General features: G+C 38.2%; 1 protein-coding gene across 2 annotated transcripts in view; it reads left to right on the forward strand.

Annotated features, from left to right (window-relative positions):
* The first annotated feature begins 228 nt into the window (after positions 1–228).
* Positions 229–22,973, forward strand: part of PTPN2 (protein tyrosine phosphatase non-receptor type 2) — a 29,723-nt gene continuing 6,978 nt past the window's right edge. Inside the window, exons 1-7 of one of the 2 annotated variants that reach the window (XM_030444066.1) lie at positions 229–485; positions 3,740–3,830; positions 11,273–11,373; positions 11,591–11,689; positions 12,847–12,984; positions 19,913–20,122; positions 21,168–21,326. In XM_030444066.1, coding sequence (XP_030299926.1) covers positions 264–485; positions 3,740–3,830; positions 11,273–11,373; positions 11,591–11,689; positions 12,847–12,984; positions 19,913–20,122; positions 21,168–21,326 — 1,020 coding nt within the window. In that variant the 5' untranslated portion in view covers positions 229–263. The remainder of the gene's footprint in view (positions 486–3,739; positions 3,831–11,272; positions 11,374–11,590; positions 11,690–12,846; positions 12,985–19,912; positions 20,123–21,167; positions 21,327–22,973) is intronic. The other variant, XM_030444065.1, reaches the window with a different exon arrangement.

Raw genomic sequence — 22,973 nt, forward strand, 5'->3', positions numbered from 1 at the left:
GCTTGCCGGGGACGCCCGTATATTCGTGCGGCATACACCGGTAGGGTGAACTCCGTACCCCCGGGCCACCCGAGCACGGACCACTCCTCCTCCCTTTTCTTCACCGCCCCGTGCCGTCCCCTCTTGGGTATTTCCCTTCCACTCCCCCCGGGGGCGCGGGCTCGGCCGCTCTCGGTGGGCAGGGGAAGGGAGAAGGAGGAGCGAGGGAGGAGGGCCGCGCATGCGCGCTGCTGCCGGCGGCCCCGGGCACCCCTTGCGAGCGTATGTGTGCGCGCGGCGGCGGCGGCGGCAGCAGCAACGGGGCGGAGCGCGAGGGTCGCTCCCGTGTGGCAGGCAGCGCGCGAGGGGCTGGGAGGTCGCCGGCCTCGGGAAAGGCTCGCGCTCCGGCCGCCGCCGCCACCGCCATCACCGCCGCCATGTCCGCCATCATCGAGCAGGAGTTCCAGGAGATCGATGCCACTAACGACTGGCAGGCGCGTTATCTGGTGAGCGAGGGGAAAAAGGGGGAGATTGTCTCCGACTGCGCGGCTGCCGGAGGGCGGCGGGGGTGGGAACGGAGGGAGCGCCGCTGCCAGCTCGCAGCTCCCGTTGCCGGTACGTGTGCCGCCTCAGCGGGGAGCGGAAGTCGCTGGGCCCACGACTCGTTTTCAGGTGCACGCAGCGAAACTGCGGGCAGGCGCCGCGCATGCTGCCTGCGTTAAGGGTGCGGGCGATGGCGGGGGGAGAGAGGGGAAAGCTACCGCGCAGGCGCTGTGCTGCCTCTTCTCCCTCCGGTGCGCCTGCGCCGGCTCTGCGGTTGCAGCCCCGGTCCCCTCAGCCCGGGTGCTGGCGGCGGGGTGCGGTGGTTTAGGCATAGGGGGCTCAATCGAGTGGCCTGAGCTGAGCCGGCCGAAGGTGCTTTCCCCGCCGTTTCCTGGCGGAGTGTAGTTATAAGCGATAATATCGATCGGCTCCGGGGGTGGCGGTGGCGGCTCTGCCGCTGAAACCGCTGCGCTGCGGTTTGTCAGGCACCCGCCGGCTGCCGCTGCATGGTTATCTATCGTAATACACGCTGCCTTGACTTCCTGTTTCTTCAGAAAAAATGCGATTGCTAACTTGTAATACTAGTGTCTGGGTCAGTGTCGTGACTTTACACATAATACTTCCTATACGAGAGCAGTTATTGGAGCCTATGCGTATTTTACAGTACTTTTTCTGTAAAGAGGAAGAAAACAACCCCAAATTAAAGGTCCCTCTGCTAACTTGAGGTTTTTTTTTTCTCTGCAGAATTAGCCATGTATTTGATTTAAATATAATTCGTGTATTATGGAACTGAACAGTGGTTTAAATTTAACAGAGAATAGTAGAAATAAACTGTTCGTGAGATAAAAGAGTAAAGAAAAAAATCAGCAACCAGGGGGAGTTAGAAAAGAGAGAAGAAAATTACATGCGTGTTACATCTAGCATATCCAGACTGAACTCAAAGTTAGCTTTCCCAGATCATTTTATTATTAAAAATTGCACTTGGAGAAATAAACTAAAGAGAAAACTATATATTGAGCTCTGGTAAGCATTTCCTTATTTACAGCTATGCTGTAAAATATTTTAAAATAAAGTTATTTTGTATTAGAATCTTATGTTTTTCTGATTCTGTAGATTTTGCAAACTCAGCAGTTTTTTTGGTTCTTAACACATTTGTTTTATATTAAAACCCGAGAATACAGATTTGCTTAAAAGCAGAAAGAGAAAAGAGCAGATGTCTTTGAATAACACAAACTTGTAGAAGGTATTCCAATTGTTGACTACTTGTTTAATTTTTGTTTAGGTAAGTATTTTCCTACAATCATCTTGTATAAGAAACATGTATTCTTTTTCTGAGAAGATACAGTTTCTCTGAAGCAACTTGTGTATTAGGGCTTTTTTTTTTCATTCGTCTTTCTGAGAGCTGCTTTGTATATTTACCCTTCAGTTCTATGAGCTTGCCAAGACTTGTAAAATTCTGTGATGCTTTGAATATTTATGCTGACTCTTGGAGTGCCTATCCATTCTTAATTAATGACTGAATAAATAACACTGCTATTCTTTTATTTCAAAGCAAGTTTTTCCAGTGTAATATTTGTTACTTTACATCTGACATCTGGTTTGTTTCTCCAGTTTGCGTGGATTGCATACTGGGTAAACTGAACTGTGTTTTTCTTTTTTAAGAACCAGTCATCAAACTTCCTTAGGTTTGATTCTTTTTTGCAAGTTTCCCCACCCTTATCACTGTGGTAATGTTCTATTTAATGTTGGGGTTTTTTACGAAGTGACAGGTGTATTACTGTGCACAGAGGATGCCAGTGCTTTTTAAAAACACAGTATGGTGAATCTTGTTATGAAGAAATACAAGATTTATATTTTGTAGGAACTTGGTTGTGACTGTTTGCCAGATACTATTTTTTCAACATGCATGTGGTTGATCCTCCTATAGACAGGAGAAGACAGGTTCTAGTGTGCTGTATCAAAATAAGAAGCTGATTGTCTAATAGGTCAAGATATTTTTGTACAGAAATGTAGAGCATTGGTGCTTGACAGTTGCTGCTCCACATTGTGGTTTAGATTCTTTACAGGTTGGCACACCATAATGTCACACACCAGATGGTAAAAAATGGAGCTTCCTTCTGTACATTAGATTCCACTGCAGACATTTTTGTCTGTTTTCTGGGAATATACTGACTATTTAGAGAATTTTAGAAGACAAAGAAGATAGTGGAAACATGGAGAAGACCAAAGAATGCTTTGTTGTGAATGGAAATCTAAATGTTCTTTGCGACATAATTGTGACTTGTAGCATTAGCATCTAAAAACAAAAGAATTCGAAATAAAGTATTGTTCATTTTATATACTATGTTGTCTGCTAAAATTGCATCAGTACAGAGATCTAAAGGCATAGTTCAGTTCTTTGGAGGCTTCTCATCAACAGCACTTCAGCTGTGTTTTCAGTTGTCTGCATAAGGTAATTCTGTATATTCTAGTGAAGTTGTGGGAGATTCACATTTAGGCAAGAAAATTAATAAAACTTAACATTTAGAGGATGTGAGCAGTATGCTACTTAAAATGGCATGTAAATTAGTATCATTTAATATTTTTCAAATGCAGGTTACTGAAAGGTTTATAATAATGCCTGGAGAGAAGCAGGCTGTGATTTCACATTGATATTTATGAGTCTAGAACTGTCCATTCATACTGGGTCATGGTTAACTGCAACAGCTATATGGGTTGAAACTGTCAAACCACCAAGAATATAATTTTGTGGCTGCTAACAGTGGCCATAAAATCATGAATTAGTTCAGGTACCTACGTGGTGATTTGTGCAGCTAGGTAGTATAAAGGAGCTAGGATTGTACTGTTGGTAGTTATGTTCGAGTCTCACTGCTGTGGAAGATATCATGCAAGCCTGAGGTAAACTGTAAACATAAGAATACCTGTTTTTTTTTGTTTTTTCTTTGTTTCTGCTACATCAGTTGCTTACCAAATTGTGCTCATATTAGTTTGGTGGTGTTAACCAAGTGTGGGAGGATCTAAATGGCAACAGCTTGGCCAAGAGCGGGGATGCCTTTTCTTAGTGAAAATAACACTGGGTGTATTAAAGGTTAGAAATGTTGACTGTTAACACCCTTGACTAATGAATAAACTTGAAAATCTTGTAAGACAATGTGTAGAACAATAACTTTAATCAGCTTGCTGGCTATAAGCAAATGGCATTTTTTGTCTTTTAAAGGAAATTCGACATAAATCCAGTGACTACCCTCATAGAGTTGCAAAATATCCAGAAAACAGAAACCGAAATAGATACAGGGATGTTAGTCCATGTAAGTACCTTTTCTTTTTTACTTTACCTAGTTTACTTTAAAATACTGGAGCTAATAAATCATGATCACTGTATGTTACCTATTTTGCTTATTTCAGTAGCTATGTATCCTATGATAAACGTGTTTTTTGTAATGTACACAAATGTGTTTAACAGAAGGGAGAAAAGTTTGCAGGTTAAATTCTCTGAGTGATGAATGAGAGATAATGCAGATAACGGTTATTATTATATAGGTAAATGTAGGCTGCAGAGTAGTATTTTATAGATATTTTCTCATAAGGAAATTATTTGTTTAATATTGCTTTATGTGTTGTTAAAAAAATGGGCATCTCCTGAGCACAGAAATTAAGTTAATGAGCCTTGATTAACAGAGGTTCCTTTTGTGCTAAGTGATTTCTGCACATTTATGATGACAAATGCCACTTGGTTTCTACAGTTGGTCCAAAAAATAAACAGGAGTTTGTTACTTTTGTCTGTTTGAAGAGTGTATGAATGAAGTTGTTGCATTTTCTCAGTGCAACTAAATCTGTTATGGAGTGGTTTGTATTTTACTGACAGCCATTAAACAGCCTCTGTGACATGATGATCGTGCTTCTCAGATGAAGGTAGCTTTTGTTTCTGTTTTACTAGCTTTCTTGCTGCTGAAGTGCGGTGGACTTTTTTAACAGCATTGACTTTTACAGTGATTTTGGATTGCACTTTCTAAAGGGACATAAGATTACCAGTATGTAGTCATTGCTGGAGACAGCTCTTGTAAATAACTTTCAAAAGGACTAGGAAAAAACCTTAATGACAACCTTAATTTGTCTAAAAAATTTTGAAGTTGGAACTGGTTAAATGTTTGTGTGTTCTTCAGTATGAAATTTCCCAGAGCACTTTAGGCTCACAAAACCTTGTTACTGTATCTAGAATTTTTGAAAGGTTGCTGGTATATTGGGGCTTTTTGTTTAAGAGCCTAATCTGAATGCTGCTTGTAAAATTTGGAGAAGTGCCGAACTCCTTATTCCTAGTTGAAAGTTGTGGTAACAGCATGTGCATTATCAGTCACTTCTCAAAATGACACAGAAAGGGTCTCTGATTGAGTCACATTGGTCAGATGAAGTGCTGCATGCTGCTGGCTAGACGGCTGCCAGAATGCTCACTTGCACAGTGTGTTAGCACCACACGGGTCTTGTCTGGCTTAATGCTGAGTCTCTATACTGCACTCTGATAAAAATGAACAAAGCCTTCCTGCTGTGTCTGCATGGCATGCCTCAGTATGGCCTGTTTGAGAAATGTACAGCTGTGAAAAAGATACCTCAAGTTAGCCAAGGCTTGCTAACCTCTGCTCTGTGCTCAGCAAAGGCAGCTGGGCCTCTGGTGGATCTCTGTTGATCTATGCAGAGTTACTTAATGTGTCCCCAGACTGGTGTCCTGATACAGCACAGCATCATACCAGTGGTAAGGCAGGTAATGTTTTATTCACTTGCTATTTCATACATAAATTTGGTGTCAGGATTGTAAGAAGATAAGGCAGGAAATCAGCTTTGAGCCAGTCAGACCTGAGTTGTACAGGATACTGGACCCAGGAAAACAACTTACGTGGCAGAGGCTGTGTTCTTACATTTACCATCTCTTTCATCCATGGATATAATTTCTTAAGCACTGTTGCAAAGAGAATGGCAGATTACCTTCAATATGTTTGTGTTTTTTCTTTCTTTTTAAAGAGTGTTTCTAAAATAAAGAAAAAGGCATTGTGCTATTTAAGTGGCATTTAATAATGCCTGTAATAGTATCTTAGAGGCGTGAGTTGTATCCATCTCCTGTAGTTTTTTGGAACTCAGAATTTTCCTTAATCACGGTATATCTTTTATGACAGAGAAGAACACCAAACAGTGCTCTCTGTCTTGATCATGCAAAAACTGCTTCTGGAATGCTTGTTTAACCAGAAGGAAAGTAATTGTGTGATTGTATTAATTCCTGGACCTTGTGCAGGGGCAAAGAGACTGATAAAATCTACTCTTGAAGAAGTACTTTGGCTCAGTAATAGGTATTAAAGTCATTACATGCTAGTTGACATGAACTATAGCATGATGACTGAACTACTATTTGTGAGGCATGTCTCAGAAGGTTTGAATTGGGCCACCAAGATAGTCTGCGGAGAGTCTAGGAGGAAGAGTATATGAGAACAGAGCAAAATGCTGTGTTTAAGCTAATTCCCATTGAATGTTATGTGTGTTTTCAAATATGTTGACAAATAATTGTTTCTGTCACATTATTGAGAGTTGAGAGGAGAAAAGAGACCTGGAAGGAAATATAAAATAAATAACATTCCAACATAGCAGTACCTAAATTTCAAAGCAGAGGTAAAAGCTGTGTGGTTTGGTCACTCTCAACACATTTAATCACAGTGTGTGAATGCAAGGAACTGGCTTTGCAGAAGTGCAAGACAACTCAGTCTTACATAGTCTTAACATCTTGCTCCTTCACTTTGCAAATTTTATTGCTCTATGACAGTGTTTGAATGAAAAATGGTTGATTATAGTCAAAGGCCTTCAGAAATAGCAATTAAACTTTTGAGAGCTAACTACTTAGACATACTGTAAGATATAATTTGAAGGAAGTGCTTATGTCCATAGCAGTGAGAAAATGATTTGTTAATCTAGGTAATGGCCGAACTAGTCTAAAATCTGAGGTGGTATATCTGCAGGAGGAAATGCAAAGTTTATTCTTTTTTTATACAAAAGATGTCAGTTACATGTGCAGGAAAAATGTTTGGGTTAGTTTTCATCATTTCAACCAGTGCACAACAGGCACACTGAAACCAATTTATCTTTCATACATTTCTAGGTAAAAGTTGATTTCTGCTAGTTGTGAAAGGTTAATAATTTTTGCCCGTTACAGCTGAGTTTCACATTGTCTCCAGTTCCATAAATATTTTTCTAAGTGTCCAGTTCTGTTGGATAAAAAGCTATGTGTATAGGTTTGTTTGGGTAAAAGCCCTCAAGAATTACTGCCCAGCCAAAATAAATAGCAGTCTAGCAGTTTGGTATTAGTCTAGAACAGGGAGAGGAATATTTTGTCTGTATAGTAGTATTGAAACAGGAAGTTAATCTGAAATAGGTTTGGTTTGACAGTCAGTCATTTCCTGATGATGAAACAGTTTCTCAGAAAACATTGTTAAGAGGAAAATAAGTAGTGAGGTTATTATTCTTTATTGATAACTTGAATGAAACTCTAAGATTTCTGTTAATACTTTCCTCCTGAATCTTACCCTTAGTCAATACCAGAGTAGTCTAGCGTCTCAGATTGACTGTAAACACTTCTAGAGATCTGCTTACTGTGCTCTCAGATTTAGAGGCAAGAAGGAAATCCCCTCAGCAAGATTGCCGGGATTTCTTTTTTTCCTTTTGCTTTTGGTGGGTAGATGGGAGTGGGGCTATGCTTTTTTGTCTTGAGCCTACCTTTGTAAGGTGGTGCGTAGTTCAGTTTCTTAGGTCATCTGAACATCTTTGCCTGATTGATCATGTTGCTGTTGGATGGGTTTAAGAGGTAGTGATTCATTTTTTTTTTTTTCTTTGTGTGGCTGTTAGTAGACTTTGTGCTGGACCTTTCAACCATTGGCTTACAGTAGTCATAGATTACATATCAGAAAAGAGGTGCATGAATAATATTGTGCTTTACAGGGAACTGAGCTGGATTTGATGTGGATGATCTTGCACATAGTGCTGATTAATTATAATTTCAGTAATGTTCTCTGTCTCAAGTTCAAAGTGCATGTGCTGAGAACAGGGAGATTTCTATGCAAAATAAGCTTACTGCATTACTTACTGTCCGTATTAGAAGCTGACGTTGGCGATTTTTTATTATGTTATCTAATGATTCTCTAAAACATCTTGTTACCAGAAACATGATATAAATAAACTCAATGTGCTACTTTTGGAGTTGTTTCTTTCTATGGGGTTGGGAAAGGGGGATTTAATAGCACATAGTGTTCTAAGCTTAAGTGTACCTGAAGATTTTTTCACAATCCTTAAAAGTGTAAGGATCTTGTGCAGTACTAATGCATATGTTTCAGTATGAATATATTTCAGTTATGAGCTTGGCCGTGACTAATACAAAAGCATTGTGTATAACCATTGACAGGGTAGGAAAAAAATCACTTTCCCTTTCCTTTGCTTTAAAGTACCTCTGAAACTTGAGACTTTATAGGTCTAGTGACAGCACTGTAACTTGAATAATTTAGTAGCTCAGATACACTAGATTTAGATTAGTGAAATGAAGAGAATTTTTTGGTAGGCAGGAAAGGGTCACACTGGGTCATTGGGATGACTTAGGGCTACATGTTTTATTTCTGACTTCCTTTAATCCACTAAGTAGCATTTCACCCTCCTTCCTTGTTAATAGTTCTATATTTGGGAAGACGGAGACATCTCTTGGATAAAAGATAATTTTTTAAGTTGTACAATGTGGTTTCACTTCTCAAAACATGGTTGTTTTCAAATAAAAACCTTTCATTAGCCAACTACAAGGACTGCATGATGTAAAATGCCAAGCATTTCACATCTCTGTTTTAACTTGAAATGCCATTTTCTTTTTAGTGGGGAGTGAGCAAATTGATGTGTACTGTGAAGTCTTGGTCTTATTTGAGACATGAGGAGTGTTGTCAGGGACATCAGTAAGGACAGGGTTTCACTTTAAGTGGCTAATAAGAGTTTGCTTATCTCGAGCAGCATGGTTTTGAGTGTAGATTTGTTACTGCAGGAGGCAGAATGAGAAGCATTTTTAAGATTTCCACTTCCTTTTCAGTCTGCATAGTTGGTTGAAATAGGGGAATTAACACTTTAGAAAATGAGTACTATATTTTTAGCTGTTGTGTGTATGGAAACATTTAAGATAAAATAAGATTTAAGATAGGCTTATCATTCATGTAAACCTATAGTACTTGGTTACTGAAAATAACATACATATGGGAATATGTTGCAGCTAACTTTCTGCCTAAAGTTTGCTTGTTTTATTTAATTCAGAAGAGCAAGCTGGTGCTTGAATGAGGTTTCTGGGTCATTGTGTTCTTTAGGAACCTTTTCCCTTGAAAGAAGGGAAATCAATATGTTCTGGTGGATTTCTTTGTCCTGTGGAGTGTATGCCAGTGTATTTGTAGGATCATCTGATTTAGCTGGGGAGGAGGAAGGAGACTGTATGCATGTAACTAGGGACTTAAAAAAACAAACAACAAACCAACAATCATCCTCGAGAATTTTCTTCTTCATGTTTAAAACGAAGAATTTATAAGAAGGAAAAAATAAGGCTGAAAATGTGTGTGAGGATTACAGTAGGAAACCTCATTAAAGCCTGGGCAGTTCTCTCCCTGGCAGCAATAGAGCAGCTGCTGCTGGGTGATTAAACTGTTAACAGGGTTTGCTTGCGTCATCTTTCCGAGAACACTGGTACCGGTATGTGTGATTTACTATAACAAGATCTGAAGTTTTTTCCTGTTGGCAAATGACATGTAATATTTACAAAGGTCTTTGGTTTCTCTCCAGTAGAAACATTTCAGATAAAGTGATACATGAAGAGAAGAAGTAACACTTCCCTAGTCAGACAAAATTATACAAAGTGTAGTATTTTATCTTTAAATACATGTGTCTTAATTTCACTGTTTTGGCTTTCACAATATTTTCTTCATATAGATATATATTGTTTTACAAGTCCTGAAAGTCAAGATGGTATTGCCTTACAGATGAAATTCTAACGAAAACAGGCTAAACCAGGAACTTCTCATACTTCAGTAATAAAAAAAAGTTTTCATCATATTTCTGTTCTCTTCATGTTGGTGTGTGACAGCATATAAAAGCTAAAAGCACATAGCAGCTAAAGGATGACAGCACGAAATCTCGGTTAATTTTTTCTTTTAAACTGTTGACTTCTTTCATTGAGTCCATCAAGATCCTCTGATCATTGCCAATAGCAGATAGATGGGGTACAGTATAGAAGTAGATCAAGACTGAGTAATTTGCTTTCCCTGGGCCTCCAAATGTATGGGAATTATTTATAAAGATGTATGAGTGATCCATAGAACAAGGGTCTAGTTCAGTAAAAATTTTTTGATTCTCATCATCTTTCTGTCTCTCTGGGGTCATATTCATAGATTTCTTAGATAAAACTTGTGCTGTATATACTGACTGTGAAATAGGGACTTAGCATCTAAGTTCAGCTATCATAGCTGCAGTGAATGTGATACTTGGCAGTTGCTCATGTCAGAACTCATGGATTTTGTGCATTTTTTCAAGATGTCTGTCAAAAGGAAGAAAGCCTTTTGATGCGGTGATGGGAGAGGGAGAAGTGGGCTGACATCAGCCTACATGCTGAATGAATTTTATGGGTTAGATGAGGTGAATGTAGGTTAAAAATTGCATTGTACCATAATTCATGCTCAGCTCTGTCAATTTCTTAATGTAATCTCTTTTTAACTTTCTAAAATGTGTTGAAGTTGGTCAAATTAATTTTACTCTGCTATTTTATTTACCCTTCTAATAAAAAGTTTGTATATGCAGTTGGGCTTTGGGAGGGTTTGCAGACAGCAGGATCTAATTTCCTGGCATGCAGTTGAGCACAAATTTAAACCTAAAAATTCTGATTATTTAATAAAGTTCTGATAAATAAATGGCTGAAGAATTTCTTACTGTGAATCAGTCTGGTTGCCTAGCTGTCTCCTAGAGTGTGATAAGTCAGCTACTAATAGGTTCTAGAAACAGTCACAGTGACTTTTTATTATGCAGTGTTTTAGTATGACAGTCTGATAATCTTTCTGAAATTAATGTTACAATTTTAAAGAGAGCCCTTTGCATGTCTCTGCTATAAATAAGAGAATCTTTTGCTTTGTCTGTGGAATTGAGATTGGAACGTGTAATTAGGTTAGGCTTAATTTCATCAGAAGACTTGTCAAATAGGTACATTTTTGCATGTGCTACTTCTTATTTTTAATTTGTACAATATTAAACAATAAGTTCCAGGGGAAGTGAAATTCATCACTTTAATTGAATTATAGAAAGTAGATCTTTTTGTGTGTGTGTTAAACTTTCTGTGAGCACTGCCTGTTGTGGGTTCTGCTGCTATTGTATTATGGAAATGGAGCTGTTGGGGGATGGCTGTGAGCACCTTTTGGCATGTGAGGAAAGGTTGTTTTGTGTGGTTGTTTTTTGAACAAAACTGGGTATTCCAGTTTTCTGAGCAACTTTTATTAATAGTTGCCTGAAATTACTCTGTTGGAGAACTCCAACAGAACTATTCTGTTGGAGAATTACTCTGTTGGAGAGAACAAGACAGGCAGTTATCCAACTACATGAGAAGTTAGTTTCATGTATATTTGTAGTTTGCCATTTGCTTGTCAGACATAAACTTGCCTGTTCAGAGTATTCATCAAGATGGACACATCATTAATTCTTCATTTTCTTTGAATTTTAGATGATCATAGTCGTGTAAAACTGCAGAACACCGAGAATGACTACATCAATGCCAGCCTAGTGGTCATAGAAGAAGCCCAGAGATATTATATTTTAACACAGGTAACCAGTACCACGTACTAGGTTGATACAGCATGATATGTTCAGGGAGTTTACTTTCTTGCCTGTCATTTATGTCATTTTCTGATAGAATGTTTTTAGTTTGTTTAAACTTCGCAGAGGAAGACATTTTCCTGTTTCACACAGTGAACTGTTAACTGTGTTCAAGCACTGCTTTGCCCATACATCTCCCACCTGTTTTCTTCTCTTTACTACACAGGGTCCATTACCTAATACATGTTGTCATTTTTGGCTAATGGTATGGCAACAACAAACCAAAGCAGTTGTCATGCTGAACAGAATTGTTGAAAAGGACTCGGTAAGTAATATTAGACCTAATGTTGTAAAGTAAGCCAAATCATTGTAATGCAGTGGAAAAATGTTTGATAGCTAGGTTAAAAGAGCTAACAGACTCTCTCACTGGTGTATGGCATAGTATGTAGCTAATATAACATTTAAGTGATGGAGCTAAGGAACAAATTCTTTTGTTGAAAGCAGTGTTTAATAAATACACATTCAGAAAGGTAAAAAATGCTGAGAAAGGAGGATGTACAGATAGAAGTAAGATGGAGTTGAAGCACTGTAAGATGCCCTAGAAACACATGGAAGGTGAGAAAAGTTTGAATTCAAGTATCTTTAGATGATTTCTTCTGAATGTAACAGAATAGTATATTTGTTAAATAGTGATCTTAACTGTTTTAAACAATTAAGATGAGGTGCTGTCCAGCAACTGTCAAACTGGTCTAGTTATTTCTGATTCTTTATAAATGGTGGTATGCATGCAGAATACATGAATTATGTATTATCATGTAGTTTTTCTGCTATTGTGCCTAAAATCACTGTGGATTTTAGTTACAAATGCATGTCATTTGTGGGTTTTGGGTTTTCTTCTGAGTATATTTGGTAGTGAAAAAGATTTGACCAGTCCATTAAAAAGTCACTTATTTTCTTATGCAGAAATTTTCCTACGGAGAGCTTGAGTGCAGGGCAAGAGGAATAGAGGACAAGGGATGGTTTTGCATTGCTATTTTAGGTCATTCTTTTGTTTCACTAGAATCTCCCAGCATTCAGCAAGCCTTGGAAAAACTGCATGTTACATCAGTTCTGTAAACGTGCAGATGTGCACGTTAGAAACAGAGGAGGGCAATGTTATTGAAACAGCTGAATGAAGGTCTCTGTTCACTGCTGAGAAATTGAGAGGGGAGAGGGAGAAAGGTAAATCTCAAAACATGTTAGCTCTGCTGGGAAAGAAAGCATAAACAGATAAAGCTGAAATGAATAATAGGCATTGAAATAGTTGTAACTTGGCTGTAAACATAACAGACTGTGAGAATTCCTCAAACTGGGAGCAGGTACTTGAGTCTTACATACTGAATAATGGGGTCCCAGAATCTGCTTGTGCAAAGATACTAGGATGCTTAACCAGATTTTTCTTTTTCTTCCTTTTTTTTTCCCTTAAAAAAAAAAATTAATTAGGTGAAGTGTGCACAGTACTGGCCAACAAAAGAAGAGGAAGTTATGACATTCAGTGAAACAGGTTTCCGTGTGAGGCTAGTATCTGAAGACATCAAATCGTATTACACAGTACATCTACTGCAATTAGAAAATATCAACGTAAGCTTTTCTCAGCACATACTCCTGGGCTTAAGTGTATAATGAAAACTGCTTAGCATGTTGTCATTACAGGTTTGATTGAGCTTTTACACTCAAAATTTAGTGCATTTGGATTCTGATAATGTTGAAGATACTTGTATGGCATCTATAAGCAAGTGAGTTAGACCTGAATTGATCTGTATATTGAAAGAGAACATCTTCAGCATTTTTGTTTTTCATTTGGCAGTACCTTAACATGCTGAGTTGTAATTGATGGTAGTGGTGATTCTAAAAGGAGCTGGAAGAAATACCCTAAAAAGAGGAACCTAGGAGCTGACATTTCTGATTTCTTTTGAATATCAGAAATTGAACTCAGTAATTACTGTGTTTCAATGGAATGTTAGTTTTCCATATAATTCAGTCCAGCTGTCTTAAGTTTTTGGGGGGAGGGATGATTACCACCTGTAGATAGGTAACATTATCTCCTCTTGCTTACCTCCCCTTTTGCTCCACAGGACCAACCATCCTTTTCTCTTAAAATTAAGCACTTTGACAATTTTATCAAGTTAAGCTCAAAAAAATTGTTCCTGGCCTGAGCTTGGGTTGGAATTTGCTGCTTCTGTTTCAGAGCTGAAGACAGGATTGAAGAGCTTGTCTGTTTGTTCCAGCTATGTCTTGTAAGATATTCTCTCTCCCTATAAACCTTGCCTTATATTAAATGAAAGTGCTAGTATGGCAAGTTTTATTCAAGGTTGTCTTTTCAGTGGATTCGGGAAAGGAAAGCTTGAAAAGATGTTCCTTTGCATGTTGTGTTATGCAACTAAACATTGATACCTTTGATAAAAATTAATTACATTTATAGTAACTGTTAATGCTACTTTGAGATAATGTTTGTTAATTCAAAACCTCCCTCATGAGATCAACATGATAAAACATGGCATGTTGTTCCTTGGTCCATTCAATGTGAGAAGGTCTTTGTAAAATTCTGTCCTGACTTGAAGAATTTCTATTTAGTTGTTTGCTTATTGATGGAAAAGGAAAGATGACAAGTGCTTGCAGGCTAGTGCCTGAGAAATTTTAGAAATGCTGAGGCTAGTTTTCCTAATTACCAAAAAGGCTTCTTTGTGGGATTATCTGGCTGATGTTGGCCCCTAATCTTACACCTCCTGTTTTCAAAGGATGCAATTTTCATGATATACGTATGTTTGGACATAACATTAGCTGGAAAATGTAGAAATCCCTTGAGGAGCAGCAGAATGTTTGAGCTAGTAAGCACTTAAATATCTAATTTTGCTTTGGACTGGTAGTGCAGGCCCATCAGCACTATACAGGGTTTCTTGTATGTAATGTAACTTCATTTCAGTGTATGGTGCTGAGTTTTTATTTTCATCACCTAGCACTCCTGTAAGGTTCCACAAATATTCATGTGAAGAAATATTTTTTTCTATATAACAGCTACAAGGAGAAGAAATTGGTTACTCAGACAGAAAAAAGACATAATTTCTAGAATAACACTGAAGACATTAACTGCAACCTTCTGTAGGAATTTTGTAATTAAAAAGCTCATGGGAACTGAATATTCACAGTAATTTGAAACATGAGCTTAAGTATGTTTATACAAGCTGTTCTGGAGGGGACTTTGGTGGAAGCAGAGTAGTAGGACATTTGGCTGCTTAGAATATAAGATAATGTACAAACAAAATACACTCTTAATTCCAAGAGTACTTCCTTGAAAGCAGAGAGAACTAGAATTGTTTATAAGGCAACCATTCTGAAATCAAGTAAATTTGTGTTACCATAACAAATCTCTAATACATAAGCAAAATACATACCTGTGGAGTGCTTGTTTAATGTTTATAGCAATGAGGCAACCTCTGAATATTTGGTTCTGTCGTTTGGTTTGTTTTGTTAAAGATTAGTTGGAAGTACAGGTGGAGTTGGGGTGGGTAATATTTGTTTTTTAGTATTAGGTCAAGGCATTTGGTGGTTTGATTTGTATGTGCCTTTTCCAGGCAAAGATTTGGCTTTGCTGTTGTGGCTAGTCTAGTCCAATAAAGCTTTGGAGAGGATATGGTGTTTATTGGCATATTTCAAAAAGTTTTGAAAATATTTCTGATGTGCCTTGTGTGCTTATTGTTGAATTTTCTTAATTTTTGAATGGCCCACTCTGCATTTTAGAATATAGAAATTTGAAGCTGCCTTTCCACTGTGGTTCATTGTGTATCTATCCTCCATCATTTTGTTGGTGTCAATTGTTAGGTTTTCTGAAAGTTGACTGCTTTCTGCTGTAATTTCTCAGTTACAGCACTCTCCTTGAGGAAAGACTGAGTGTGGTGGCTTCCACATACCGTTGTCTCTTTGGAAGATAAGTGTAGAAAGAAAATACTAGGTTAATGTTAAAAATTCATCTATCTGTGAAGCTATTGCATGTCTGTGATTTGAGGGTAAATCTCCCAGGATAATGGAGAGGTGGTAGTTAGGTGTTTATGAGAGCCTTTTGTTAAAGCTGTAAAATACACTTTTTGGATGGGGTTGCTACGTTTTGTGACAATATTATGGGAGAGTGGTTAGATACCAGTAGCTAACTTCTGGAAGACTTCACCTAGTGTTGAATATATGTTTTTGTGTTATTCTGTATTGCTGCTTTTAGCTGTCATTGTCATGAATATAAATACTGGTCTTCAGAGAAAGAAAACTTGAGTTTTCAGTCATTTCTGATATGGCAGAAGGATATCCTGGAGAAGGATAGTGTTAACCATAATGAATGCTTGTAATCAACCTCCCCCCTTGCAGAATTCAGAGAATCTATGTAAGGGTAAATGAGCACCAGTACTTGAGGGGAACTGGGAATTGGCTGAGTGAGGAAACGGAGCAATGGAAAGGATTTTAAATTGCTGTAGGAAGCTTGATGAACATATCCCAGGCTGGGTTCCTAGTGAAGCAGCTGAAAGAGAGCTTTGCAAAGAAAATACTTGTAGGAGAAAAAGGACTGGAAAAAATTCACTAGATTTGATATGACACTCATGGTGTAATACTTAAGAGAGTGGTCCATTAATGAACCCCAAGTGGAATCTTAAGTCCTCTGCAAACATCAGGTATATGGAAAAACCTGTCAGCAAATGAATTCTTAACTTTGTACCAAGCTTCTGTGTGGCTATTGCTGTCAGATTAAGGTGACCCAAGACTTGCTTAGTGGCCCTCATTGCCTGAAGCTGTGGATAAACCAGAAGTGTCAATGCAGTTCAGGAAGATCAGATTTGCCTTGCTGCTAATTTCCAATGTCCAAAAATTTAATGTACTGAGAAGATAAGTTGTTTGTGGAGGCAAGCAGGCTAATGGCAGGCAATGTTCTGGGATCTTGCTGTATCTTTGTGTGTGGGTGTGTGTAACTCTGGTAGCGTTTTGAAGGGATTTCTGAAACATTGCATACACTTGCTTTTGAACTTGTAGCTTGTCCTTGTATCACTTTGAAAGAGGAGGTTTAATGTTGGTCTTTTTGACCACAGAAATAAGACAGGTGTTAAGAAAGTATTGGTGTCTTAGCAGGAAAGGAGAAGCCCTGTTCACTTGAATGTCAAGTCTTTTGCAGATTCAATGGGCATAGCTGTTACTATGTTGATTTATGAGATGTTTGAGGCTTATTTGGCCCCCATTGTCCTGGTTATCATTTTTATGCACGTTTAAAAACATTTTGCCAGGCATTGAAATGAACAAACAAAGAGGTTAAAGTTGATTTAATACTTTGCATTTCAGTGTTTAGAATATTGCCCTTAAAGCATGGCTTTTTATTTTTGTCATCAAATTAGTTGTTAATGTACTTAAGGCATGGTTGTTAAATACAGGACCACTGTGTGTTTCTTTGTGTGTTCTATGCCTTCATATGTTAGACCATTTCAGTAGCCCTTAAACTGTGAGATGAAGGCTTTTATAGAGAGAGTGTGTAGAATCTGACAGATCACCACTTTCCTATTCCCACCTCTTTACTTGACACTGAAGGTGTAAAATTCCTGTGATCATTTTGGTAGTATTTTATTCATATTCATACTGAATGACCTAAAGTTATTCTAAGATTTTTGTACCCTTTTGAGTGACTGGATAGTCACTGTAAAAAGGTTATGACAAGGCTTGTTTTGATCTGAGTTAGTCTAATGACATTATATTACTTTTTTGCTCGAGTCCATGTGTAGACATCTGCTTGTAACCTGGAGCATGGCTTGTGGTTAGATCATCCTTTGATTGTGCTGTTAGTGTTGCCAGCAGTCAGTGGAGAACTGTGCAGTGTGGTGGTATCTTTCTGAGTTTCAGTTGTAGCTGGGTAGGTTATTTACTAAAAGCTTATCCTAACAGTTCATGAAACTTCTGATAGAATGGTTTGACTCATTTTCTTGAAAAGATTTTGTTTAAAAGATGTCCCATGATTATTTAGGGTTTTATAAAATTAATTTTCTTTTTTGTTAACTAGTTTTAGGGAACAAATGTGGTAAGAACATGCTGTAGTTACCATCGAATAATCTGGTTTTCAGTTACCATGCAGAAGTGTGTTCCCAGTGTATAACATATATAAAATTTTATATTACTGCCTGAGTCTTGAAGTACAGCTTTTTTCTTTATAAAAATATCTAGTTTCTGATAACAGTTTTAATAAAATCAGTTGTTCTTTGAGTTTCTGTCCATCAACAGTTGTGACTCTTCAGCAAGCCAAACCTTTTCTCATTATAGTGCTGCATCACTTCATGCAAGTGGTAGCTGTGGTGCATGGCTCAGTGACAGGGGGGAGTTCTTTAAGAAAGAGTGGTACAGATACATACACAAATGTCAGCTTTACAGCTTGACTGCCAGACACCTCTTGGAAGAGCCATTCCATTTAAGAGAGAAAATGGGGGATGTTTGAAATATTCAAATGGCATTTGGCTGTACAATTAGAAACTGCAAGTTCAAAGAAGACGAGCCAGTTCAGTGCTCTGAAAGGTCTTAGGGAAAAAGGTGAAGAGATTAGTTGTCTTTAAAATTAGTGATGGAAAATTGTGGGGTGGATGTAGCCTTCATACAGTATGTTAAGGTAGAAAAGTCGTTCTGTGGCTTAGAGCTGTATGAGATGTATGACAACACTGTTTAATACTTCCTTTAGAGATACCGATTATCAGATTAGTGTATAAGTAGGGTGATGCTTGTCCATGTGCTTGAAGCACTACTCGTTTATCTTCCTTTTTTTTTTTTTTTTTTTTTTTTAAGAATACTTACTGCTTGTTACAGTATCAATTTTGGGGAAAAAAAAATCCACAGATCACCCATGTTTTCTACAGATAAGGGCATTTTTGCCTTCTCGTATAAGGGAGGATTTAATCTAGAATGCTATTTAAGAATCTTGAGGGGCAGTGGGAGAGTATCAGTTATCACTTCAAAGGATCATGTAGATTCACAAGAAACAACTTTAACCTTTGTTTCACCTAATATGTGCATTTAGTTAATCTCTCTAGCTTTCCTCTTAATTATGTTAAAAATTGAGTTAGCTTTCTTAGAGGAAATTGCTGAAGAGTGTTATCTTTAAAATGTTGTGATTTCTAGATTTCTTATGAAAATGTATCTTCTTCATGGTTTTTAAATAATTGGATGATTTCAGTTGAGTAGTGAGTTAACTCACTAGTTGAAAAACCAGGTGCAAAGGACCAGTAAGATGTTGAAACTGCAAACTTTTTTTTCATGCTTCAGACAAATAAGAACGGGAAATCCCAGTGTGTTTATATAATTCAGGCCTTGGTAGATTTTTTTTTTTTTCCCCTTTGAAATCTTACTGCCTACTCATTTTTCCAGTGTGTTGGATCACTCTGTTGTCCTCATTAAGTTCTTAGCCAAAAGACAGAATATTCCTGGAAGATTGTTGTACGTTTCAGAGTGACTTGAGTCATGTTAATATCCACTGTTCCTGTGAATGTATTGGCAGTCTTTCAGTATCAGGCATTGAAGGCAAAGAATGAAATGAGAGAGTATATTTGTTACTGTGGTAACCATGAAATGGACTATTTTAGCTTCACAAAGGCATTTCATAAGTTGTCCCTCATAGGAAGCTCAAACAGACTGAGGAGGAGGTGAACAAAATAATTGATTTGAATTTCATAGCTGTATTTTGCTGTTTCTGAGAAACAGCTTTTCGGGAATACGTTGATACTTCAGATCATCTTGTGTTCCAGCTTTGTGGAGGTTCATATAGGCTTCAGTCTGTGTGGAAAATAAGATTGTCTGAAGCGAGTTTGGTAAACATATACAAATTCAGCATTGAAGCTTTTCAGATATATACATTCTTGCTGTCTTGCAGTACTTGCAATACTTGTGGTTAGTTGGTTGTGTTAGGAGAAGAGCTGCATGGTTCTGTAACAACTGCATGGTTTTGAAACCCTTTCTTACAAAGAATGAGTATTTCAATCAGAAGTCTTGTTAGACATCCTGCTATATGAGTTCTTCAAGGCTTTTACCATAGAACTTATGCTCCTCTTGGTAGTGCAGTTTGTGTAAAGAAGATGCTAATACCTCTTGATATTAAAACTTGCTCTGAGGAAGAGTGAAGAGTGCTTACAATGCTGACGGGTTTTTTTTTCTGTTTTGTTAATGTTACCTGCCTAGTAACTGCTGTTAGTCATTAAGCTGCATTAGTGGTAGAAAAAGAATAATATTTTTGGGCGAGTAATAAAGCAAACCAAATACAATATGGGAAGGTTGAAAAGAAATTAAAAATGTGTATGGTAATAATGGCAAAGGGGAAAATGACCAGGTTGGATGAAAAAGTCCTTCGGGTTGCATTGTTGGTTGTCATCCAGCTTTTAGCAAGTTAGTTATTGGATTGTCTGGCTAAGTGGGAGGTTTCAAATAGGAAATATCTATTGATTTAGACTGGGGAGGTGTGTGCCAACTGAAGTAGAATACTTTCTAGTTGTATTGTTTATTTGTTTTCTAGAGTGGTGAGTCCAGGACAATCTTTCATTTTCACTATACCACATGGCCAGACTTTGGAGTTCCTGAGTCCCCAGCTTCATTCCTGAACTTCCTGTTTAAAGTCAGAGAGTCTGGGTCACTGAGTCCTGAACACGGACCCGCAGTAGTTCACTGCAGTGCAGGAATAGGACGCTCCGGCACGTTTTCATTAGTAGACACTTGTCTTGTTCTGGTGAGTGATTGTTTTCTGTCACCTTTTGTCCTGACACTCTGCCTGTCTTTCCAAGATGAGCTTTTTGGTCAGAAGGCTTTAAAAAACATTTAACTTACTGACATGCCAGAGAAAAAGACATGATAATCATTGCAGTGTGTAACAGAGGATAGTGCAGCCCTATCTGGTAGCCAGTTGCAGTAGCACATGGATGAGTAGGGTTTTTTGCATCCTTGGTGGACTGTGTCGTCTGTATTTGCTCATGACTTGAGTGAACTTTAAATCTCAAATAATGTTTAATTTTTTTTGTTGTTGCATCTTAGCATCCAGACACAGACTTTTTGTCTTTGCCTGTGGTGGTAGTGATGAGAAGTATGATACCAGGGTCAGGGGAAGTAGAACTACATTTGAATTATATGATACTTATATTCTGGTTTGGTCCTCAATTTTTAAATTTTTTTCTTCAATTTTTCTTTTTTTCTGCATTTTTAAAAGGAAAAGTCTATAGCTTGATACAAGTATATTTTAATATTAAATGAATTAAAATTATCATTGAAAGAAGTTCAGATCTGTAGTTGAAAATGTCCCATGAATGTAGTATGGGAATAAGTGTGTGCAGTCCTCTGAGTAGGGATTCTGCTTTAACTAAGGAAACTTCTGCCACATTCAGTCATTCGAAACTGCTGTTCCAGTTGAGAGCAATAGAAAATGTTGCTTTATGGTTCTGATTCTTACAGTCTATTTCAAAGTACAAATACATACCTGAATAAAATCAAGCATATCTGAATTTTCTTATTTTAAGGCTTGATATGAGGACACTGATTCATTTGGTTAATACGTGATAATTTTTTTCTATAATAAGCTTTCATTAGTTGGTTAACTTCTTTCCCTGTAAAAACAGCTTAGGAAAAAAATTGAGATGTTAATTTCACATACAGCTCATAGAAATGTAATATGAAGAAATTAATTTTTAGATTTTGACTCGTTTTTACTTGCAGTTTTTCTTATTTTTAATATGTTGCCTTTGTCAGTAGCAGTGATATTTTCAATGTAACTTTCTTTACAGATGGAGAAAAAAGATCCGTTTTCTGTAGATATTAAGAAGGTATTACTGGATATGAGAAAATATCGAATGGGACTTATACAAACTCCTGATCAACTAAGATTTTCATACATGGCTGTAATAGAAGGAGCAAAATTTATAATGGGAGATTCAACTATACAGGTAAATGCTCCAAACTATATTTTAAAACATGTAACTGTGGGTTTTAAATAATTTGCCTTTTCAGTAGATGCCTGGAAGGTATTAGAGGGTATCTGATCAGCACCTTCTGTCAATTAGTCTTTTACTTCTGTGTATTTGTCCCCCTTAAGTATAAAAATAACTAATGCTTATTTAAAAAAAAGTTAAATCGGTATCCTCAATACTGAAAAGCAAAAAGCAGTGCCCAGTAACATGTTGAAAAACAGTTTCTTGATCTTTGCTTTATATTTTCCTTAGAATAAGATTGCCTGATGCTACAGATCAGGTGCATTAGTAAGTTTGCTTTTAAAATAATTTTCATAGCCTTTAAAATTTGTGTTACAGCTAGTAGAAGCTAGCCAAGTACTGATTGAGGTTGATTTTTGTCAGTGTGGCTTGCAGATTTAAGAGTAGCCCCTTTCCATCATATGTGAAAAAATGTGGCAGTCTGGTGAAGTTCCTACTGACTGGGGAAGGGGAAAAGTAACCTCAGGTTTTAAATAGAAAAAAACCAAACAAGACCAAGGAAGGACAGGCCATTCAGTCTCACCTCTGTGTCTGGCAAGGGCATGGACCTGATCCCCCTGGAAACTATGTTAAGGCACATGGAAAATACAGAGATGATGTGTGGCAACTAATATAATTTGCCAAAGGCAAGTGGTATCTGACAAATTTGGTGGCCTTGTGTGATGGGTTAGAGAGCTGGTGAATAAAGGAAGAGCAGCTGCCAAATCATCTACTTAGACTTGTGCAAGGCACTTGAGACAGTCCCGTTTAGCTTCCTTGTCTCTAAATTGGAGAGACATGGACTGGATGGATGGATGGACCACAGGTGGGTAAGGAATTGGCTGTATGGTTGCACTCAAAAATTTGCAGTCAATGGCTTGGAGATCAGTGATGAGTGGCATTCCCCAGGGATTGGTATTGGGACCAGTGCTTTTTAACATCTTTGTTGGTGACATGGATGATGGAATTGAGGGTGCTCTAAGCAAGTCTGCTGATGACACCAAGCCATGTGGTGTGGTTGGAGGAAAGGGAGGCCATCCAGAGGGACCTTGACAGGCTCAAAAAGTGGGTCTGTGCCAACCTCATGAAGTTCAGAGGTTCTGCACTTGGGGCAATCTCAAGCACAAACGCAGGCTAGGTGGAGAATGGATTGAGTAGAGCAGCCCTAAGGAGAAGGACTTGTTGCACTTTACATCAACCAACACCCCAACATGAGCTGGCAGTGTGTGCTTGCAGCCCAGAAAGCAAACTCTACCCTGGGATGCATCAAAAGAAGGGTGGCCAGCAGGTCAAGGGAGGTGATTCTCCCCCTCTGCTTCTTTTCTGGTGAGACCCCACATGGAGTTTCAGTTTGGAGTGCCCAACATAATAAGGACATGGAGGTGTTGCAGCTAGTCCAGAGGCAAGTCACAGAGATGATCAGAGGGCTGGAGCATCTCTTCTGTGAGGTCAGTCTGAGAGAGTTGAGGTTGTTCAGCCTGCAGAAGCCTCCAGGGAGACCTTACTGTGACCTGAAGGGGCGTATGGGAAAGCTAGGGAGGGATTTTTTGCAGGGGCAGGTAGTGATTGGGTGAGTGGAGTGTTTCAAGCTGAGGAAGGGAAGATATAGATTAGTCATTAGTG

The sequence above is a fragment of the Calypte anna genome, chromosome 2 (genome assembly GCF_003957555.1).
Source record: "Calypte anna isolate BGI_N300 chromosome 2, bCalAnn1_v1.p, whole genome shotgun sequence".
Taxonomy (NCBI): domain Eukaryota; kingdom Metazoa; phylum Chordata; class Aves; order Apodiformes; family Trochilidae; genus Calypte; species Calypte anna.